At 38.6% G+C, this 7,921-nt stretch overlaps 1 protein-coding gene across 1 annotated transcript in view; it reads left to right on the forward strand.

Annotated features, from left to right (window-relative positions):
* Positions 1 to 978, forward strand: part of TOMM70 (translocase of outer mitochondrial membrane 70) — a 44,809-nt gene extending 43,831 nt beyond the window's left edge. The window contains exon 12 of the mRNA XM_067739105.1: positions 523 to 978. Within this exon, the coding sequence (XP_067595206.1) occupies positions 523 to 676 (154 nt within the window). The 3' untranslated portion in view covers positions 677 to 978. The remainder of the gene's footprint in view (positions 1 to 522) is intronic.
* Positions 979 to 7,921: the final 6,943 nt, after the last annotated feature.

Consider the following 7,921-nt stretch of genomic DNA (forward strand, 5'->3'; position numbering starts at 1 on the left):
AGGCAGAGAAGCAGTAAATAATCTGAGCATTATGAGCATGAGTGAACTCAGGGAGACCCGTGTGTATGGAGTAGAGTGTTGGGTAAGGGATGTGCTGGTAGGGCTCACACAGATCTGTGAAGGTAAGGCCCCTGAATACCTGTAATGTTCTCTGAGGCTATGTCACTGCTTTCTAAAGGAGCCTCATGGTGGAGTAGAAACAAGCAGAATTTAGGAACCAGATATGATTATGATTTTAAATAAGTCATTTAGTTTCTCTAGTCTCACTGTTCTTATCTGTAAACAAAGACCACAAACAAAGACCACAAGTAGCATAATATAAGCATATAGTATTTGTAATAGTAGCTAACATTCATTGAGTGTTTTCTATATGCTAGGCATTATTTTGTTATAAAGAAGCATTTTATTAGAATCATAGTTGAAACTTAAAGGTCAGGCTCCCTGTAGCTTCACTTATAAACTTCATTGCATTCTGTGAAGTGCTTGTTGAATCTGAAACATTTAAAATTGTTGTTGTTTTAGAGGAAACATGGAGAAAGCCATTGACATGTTCAACAAAGCTATTAACCTGGCCAAATCAGAAATGGAGATGGCTCATCTATACTCACTCTGTGATGCTGCCCATGCCCAGACAGAAGTTGCAAAGAAATATGGATTAAAACCACCGACATTATAAAATACGGGGGAAGGAAAATGACCCTCTTTTTAGGAGTTTACCCCCTCTTCAACTGAACCCTAAAGACACTGTCGTGAACTGCGTTGAATGGTGGAGCTTAGTATTTCTGTCTGTGCTGTTGTCATTTGTTACATCTGTTTCATTTTTAGGTGTTGTGGGAGTGCCTGTTGAAGAAAGTTTGCAGTGTTGCAGCTTTTATGCCCTGTGCAACAAAAGCTTAGAACCTGTTAAAGGGATATTAAAATGAAGTTGCAAAGAGTACAAATGATAATTGGCCATGCAAATAAAAATTTTGATTTGTTGATCTGACTTTTTTTTTTGAGGGGGGTGGGAGGGTGACTGTGTTCTGGATGATCTTGTCTTTGTGTGTGCGTGCGTGTGTGTGTGTATAATATATGAGTATTTTGCAGTTTTACAGCATGTTGGTTTTTAAATTAACATAGTAAGTGCTGTAAAATAAGATTCTTTTAGATTTGATTAATCCCTTTTAGTTAATTTTTTTTTGAAGGAAACAGCTTAAGTGGGGATTTCGTTTTTACGACAGCAAAATTGAGACCCTTTTAACCACTGTCAGCATGCACAATGCCTCTGATTCTGCAGAACGTTAGATGCAGTGGCGACGCTTAAACCTTTGACCCCCTTCAACTATAATGGATAATGTACATCGTTCTTAAAGTCTACAGCAGCTGGTTTTCATAGAGTAAATTATGCAGAAGCAAGATATTCTAATTGATATATGTGCTAGAAGACTGAGAATTAATGGGAGAGCAGACCAGGCAAGAGGTAAGATGAAATGAAAATGTATTTATAATTGCCCATGGCTATTTTCTACAATAGGTATTACTATTTAACAGTGTACTTTTTAAAGAAAATGCAGGTTGGTTGTGTATGTAAAGACAAAGTAAGTGTGATAAGTAGTTAATTAGCTTAAAATTTCTAGTGAAGAAAATGTGGCCTAACAGTTCAAAAAGGATGAAAGTCGGGCTTCCCTGGTGGCGCAGTGGTTGAGAGTCTGCCTTGCCGATGCAGGAGACGCGGGTTCGTGCCCCCGTCTGGGAAGATCCCACGTGCCGCGGAGCGGCTGGGCCTGTGAGCCATGGCCGCTGAGCCTGCGCTTCCGGAGCCTGTGCTCCGCAACGGGAGAGGCCCCAACAGTGAGAGGCCCGCGTACCACAAAAAAAAAAAAAAAAGAAAAAGGAAAAAAAAAGGATGAAAGTCTTAGATCCAGAAGCATAATATTTCCTGAAGTGACAAGTTTAATGCTTCTTAACTATGGCTACATGTACTTAAGGGATTTTGAGCCAGTATTTTCAAAGATGCTGAGGACACGTGGAGTGCATTTTAGTTTTGAACTAACCTTGGTCTCTAAGGCCTGGCTGACTGACCGTGTCCACACTACACTAAGGTTTCTGACAGCAGATTTTTATTTTGTTTTGTTCATTTTACTTTTACCTCATCCTCTTACTTAGAAATCACTTTGTGTTTTTTCCAATTGTTACTTTTATAGATCATCCTTTTGCTTATATGCTGGATTTTTCTGGTGGGGGTGGAGAGGTGTTCTTAAAGAGTCTCTTGTTTTGAGATATTCAGGGTGGGGAGAGGTTTACTTAAGTCTGAGTATAATAAAAAGAGCAAGCCTTCAGTTGTACTTTTCTGGAAATGGAATCTAATTAGAGTTTACATTGTTGGGAGTAAATGAGCATTTTACCCCTCTTTAAAAGGGTGCTTTATCCTATTGAAACCAAAAGGTTTTGTCAAAATGCTGTCTTTTTAGAAGCTACTAGAAATGACTCCCTTCCAAAGTCAGAGTCTGGAAAATATTGAAGGGGCAATAATTGGTGGGGGGCAGTTAACATAATTTAAGATGGTTTGGATAATGGAATGTTTGAGAGCTCTGCATTTTAGTTTTTAAATTATGCACCTACTATAAGCCCCGAATACAGAAATGTTCTGTATCTCTGAATAACCTCTGACTTTAAAAAGAAGTTTTTATTTGCATGGCTGTATTTACATTAACACTGATATTTTCTTCTCTCTTCTCGCTTCCTATCCCTTGGGGTTCAGTAGAAAACACACCAAGGAAACTGAAGCATGTACCATTCAGTACTAACATTCCACATCCTCATGGACTATTGCCTGTTCTGAAAAATATTTGAAACTGCACTGAAAGCTGCATCTGTCTGTGTCTTTTCTATTGTAAATGATCTCACGTGTAAATTCACCAAATAAATATTACATTCAAGCTTTTCAATCTATTCTTTAAATAGAAAGATAGGTATTCATTTACCATAGTATTGGGTAAATTCATTATCATTCTCTTTGTGGGCTCAAACTAACTTTGAAAAAAGGGACATACTGGACACGTTAGTATCTGAAGCACAGTAAGTTTTCGGTATTAAAAGATGGAGTTTCCCCATCCTTCCTCCTGGTGAAGCAAAGCTCTAAGAACTGCTAGTAGAGCCATTTACTTTATTCCTACCTATACCTTACCCATACTTGCACAACAGCCTGGAAGGTTACCAATCAGACCTGAGGCCTGTGACTAAGTTTATACTCAAAACTGGTTTCACCAGTGAGTTTTGATCAGTTTTCAACCACTTGGAGCCTTTAAGAGAGGATACCTGAAAATATCTACCACCGTTGAGTATTTGTGGTACGAATAGGGAATACATCTCAAAGCAATAGTAAGCAGCTTTGGCTTTAAAACACAATTCAGATAGAACTTTCTGCCCTGTGGAGACTCAAATGGTAGTTTAAATAGTCCTTTTTCCCAGGAGAGCTCAACTAATTGTCATCTTCTTAAGGCTGTTTATAAACAGGAAGACTATATAATTTACCCAAGAAATTTTTGAGCATAAAGTAATAATTACTCAAGACTGTCCTGGGTAAGTTGGGTTGTATGGTCTTTGTATTTATAAAGAAATAATATGGGAGTGGTGATGGGAGGGGTAATAATTAATCAAGCCTACCTTTAGTTCTCTACAAAACTGATTGGCAAACAAAGTGACAAGAATTTTAACTTGATCTATTTATAAGCCTTAACACACTGCAATAGAATGAATAATGGTCCTCCAAAAGATATCCAAATCTTGATCCCTGGAACCTGTGAATGTTACCTATTTATGTGGCAAAAATGGACTTTGCAGGTGTTATTCAGTTAAGAATCTTGAGATGGGGAAAATATCCTGGGTTATCTAGGTAGACCCCAAATATAATTACAAATGTCCTTGTAAAAGGGAGATTTCAGGAGAAGAGAAGACAGTGCGACAACAGGCAGAGATCAGAGTGATGTGGCCACAAGCCAAGGAATGCTGGCGGCCACCAGAAGCTGGAAAGGCAAGAAATGGATTCTGCCCTAGAGCAGAGCTCGGCCCTGCTGACACCTTGATTTCGGCCCAGTGCAACTGACTTCGGACTTCTGGCCTTCAGAACTATGAGAGTGAGTTCCTGTTGTTTTAGCCACTAAATACATGGCGGTTTGTTACAACAGCCACAGGAAACTAATACTCCTTCGGTTATTGTATACAACACAGCTTACAGTTTAAAGGAATTATTTTGAGTATCGCGGAGTTCAGCATGACTTCACATGCACTTAAGTTTTGGCCAAAGGTGTTTTAGGCCCAGAGTGGAGGTTTAGTCAAGAGCTGGAGCATTTGCGATGTAAAATACATATGAGCGTGGTATAATCACCAGGCCAAAAGCCTGCTCTTCATGAGGTAAAAATGTTGAGATGCCTCTGCTGATACCTAGAAGAAACATCAGAAGTAAGATGCTCTTTCCAGGTGTTTTGAAACTCTTAAAATTAGGCAGTATGAAAACTACAGTCTGGTTTATTTCAAGCAGAAGGTGCATAAATTCTGTTGGGGGTTGAGAGCTAATATTAGACTCTTCTAGATGGCCTACATGCTAGAAGGGATTAAAGAGCCTGCTGATCACTGGGACAGGATGGTGCTAACCAAAGGAGGGGAGGAAGTTCAAGGTGGGAGGAGGCTGCGGGCCAACATGACAGCTACCGTTAGAGCCCAGAGACACGTGGTTCAATTTCTCCAGCATTTTTTCTAGCACTGGAATATACCATGACTCTGCAAGTGCTGTCCTAGAGGCCATGAGAGGGTTTGGCAGACAGGGCTTCTAGAGCAAATAGAGGGGAGGAAGACCATGACTGAAACAGACTCCTGGACACCATTTTGGGGGCTGGAAAGTTTAAAGCAAGGGGGGACCAGATAGAGCAGGTGGGATTCTCTGCACAGATGACCCATAGTCTAAATTTCAGTGAACTGCTATATTAAGCAAATTTTACCCAATTTTATTTCTCAGAATATCTACAAGAACACTGAAGGGTCTAAGATTTTACCCTTCTTCAAACAGCCGTTTCATGAAGGCTAGAAGATGTGAGATCCTGGGTCAGAGACAATGGATTTAATTACTTAGAGCACGGTAAGCAACATGAGCTTCATGTTTGCTTTGCACTCCACATCCCATGGAGGTAACCTGGAATAATCTAGGTGGAGGCTGCACATGGAGTGGGTTTGTATCACAGCTGAGGAACTCTGAGTTTAGGAAACCCAAATCTTAATGAGCTGGCCACACGCAAACCTGCCTAACTTTTGCATCAGAGGGAAACATTTTTATTGTACTGGTTAGTAAAGAGACCATCTGTCTTCTAAAGCTGTTCACTTTATACAAACATCTTTGAAATACCAGTCTGGAATAAAAGCTCTCAGTGCCTCTATTTGCAAGACATGCAGAAACTAGAGAGACCTATGGAGAATGGACTACCCATCTCTACATGTTCTTAGCTCTTACTAATTCATCTCGAGCTTAATCTTTCATGAGTTTAGAAGATTACAGTGTCTATTTTGGACCACAGCATAGTGCAGACAAAAGTCTTATTGGTCTGAGGATCAGTTGACCTTTGTTCTAACTAACACAGCTTTCCACTGGCTGTGTGATCTTAAGTAAATGAAGTTCCCATCCAGCTCTAAATTACATGAAGCTATACCATGTCCTAGATCTCCCCAGATTAGAATCCCTTAGGGTAAGGGAACCATTCCAGAATATACAGAAGTTATTTAACCAGAAAACTGGCACATGTACAAGTACAAACTGTAGGAATGAATTCACTGCAACTCAGCATTTACTGAGCACATATTCATTGGGTGGCTCAAGGAGCTCCAAAACTAGGATGAGTTTCAGTGCCATGAAGTTATATACACTGTGGTATGGAAATACATGACAGTAATAAATTCTGCTAGGCCTTGAGTAATAATTAGGATTTAGGTAAGGAGCTTTCTAGAAGATGGGGACATCACAAAACAACACACACAAAAACTAAGTTAAGGGACATTATGAGTCTGAGCTGAAAATAAGCCATCCAAGTTAGATTCCAGCAAGATGAAGCTGTTTTCTTTAAACTGGTTAGGAGACACCAATAGTGGAACTACCTGTGTGAGGATTATCAGCATATACTTAAGACCATGCATGTAGGTGAGATTACATCAGGACAAAAAGGACTAAAAACTGGGAAACATCAACATCTAAGGGACAAAGTTGGCAATGAAAAAGTGGTCAGAGAGACAGTAAGACCTAAGACCAAGGTCACATTGATGGTCCTGCATTTCAAGAGGCCAAATGGACAGGTCTGCAAATAGATCATTAGTAGTCTTTGCCAGAGAAGTGTAACTAGAATGATGAGGGGAGAATCTGTCTAAAAGGGTCTGTAAAGTAACTGAAAAACAAGAACTAACTGGTGAGTAGAAATGACTCCTTTAAGAAACTGGGTGAAAAGAAAAGTTTTTTACAGGATGGCATGGTTTTTGTTTTGAGGGAGAAAATTTCAGAATGATCCTACAGACACAATAGTAGTTAGAATAGTTGCACACAAAGAAATACATTTATAGGGTTTAAAATATTTCAAGAAAAGCTAGGATCACAAACTGCACCTTTACCACCATGCTCCATTCTTCCAGATTCTTATTCATTTGGTGAATTATGAACCAGCTACCAAGGAATCATTGAACAAGAGGTAATGTCCTTGTATGTATGTGTTTTTAGTAATTTGTAGATCTGGGGCTTAATTTTTTACTTCCTGATTTTAACAAGACCGTTTTTTTCCCCTAAAGTGAAGTCTCTTCAACAGCTATATTTTTAATTACCCTCCAGTCTTCACTCAAGAAGAAATAGACCTGAATGAAGATAATAATTTGACAAGAAACTCTTGACACAAAGGTGTTCATAAGGCATAAAGGAGAAAAGCCCATATTAAGCCTGCCACCCTGGCAATATATTTGGTGAGTGCAGACATCACAGAACACATCTTTTCCCTTTCCATCACCTGGCTTTATCAAACCCATTCACCACCAAAACCTATACAGCAGTGCTTAAGGAGCAGCATAAAAAACTTAAAACTAGTGCCAGTGGAGCAGAACATTTGCCCAGAAACCTAAACTTTTAAGAAACAGTAGCTGATAATGTTCTAAATTTGATGAGAACTTAAACCCAAGGATGCAAGACTCTCACAGAACCCCAAGCATAAGACACGTGAAGAAAACTACACTAAAGCACATCCTATAATCAAATTTTGTAAAATCAGTGATGAGAAAAATCTTAAGAGCAGAAAGAGAAAAAAAAGACATTACAAGAGGAACAACAGGTACAAATGACAGTACACTTCACCTCTGAGAAAGTAAGCCAGAAGACATTAGAGCAAAATACTTTAATTATTCAAAGGAAAAAAAAAAAAGGTGAGCCTAGAATTTTATAATCAATAAAAATATATTTTTTAAAATGAAAGCAAAATAAAACTTTTTTTCAGACATACAAAAGCTGAAAGAATTAATCACCAGCAGATCTACAGTACCAGAAATGTAAAAGGATGTCCCTCAAGCAGAAGGAAAATGGATCTACTCTAATGAAGAGTACTAGAGATGATAATGTGTTGGTAAACATAAAAGACACCTACCTACTTTTAAAATCTCTTTAGAAGATTACTGGCTGTTTAAAACAAAATCAGCAATGTGTTGTGGGGTTTATATATATGTTGAAGTACAAAATATGACAATAAAAAAGGAGTGAAATTAAGTATACTGCTGTAAGATCCATACATATCAAGTGTTATACAACTTGAAGGTAGACTGACATGTTAAGGATGCATACTACAAACCCTAAAGGAACAATTAAAATAACACCACAAAGAATTATCATTTATAATCCAACAGAGGAGACAAAGTGAATCAAAGAATGATA

Source organism: Pseudorca crassidens, chromosome 5 (assembly GCF_039906515.1).
Source record: "Pseudorca crassidens isolate mPseCra1 chromosome 5, mPseCra1.hap1, whole genome shotgun sequence".
NCBI lineage: Eukaryota > Metazoa > Chordata > Mammalia > Artiodactyla > Delphinidae > Pseudorca > Pseudorca crassidens.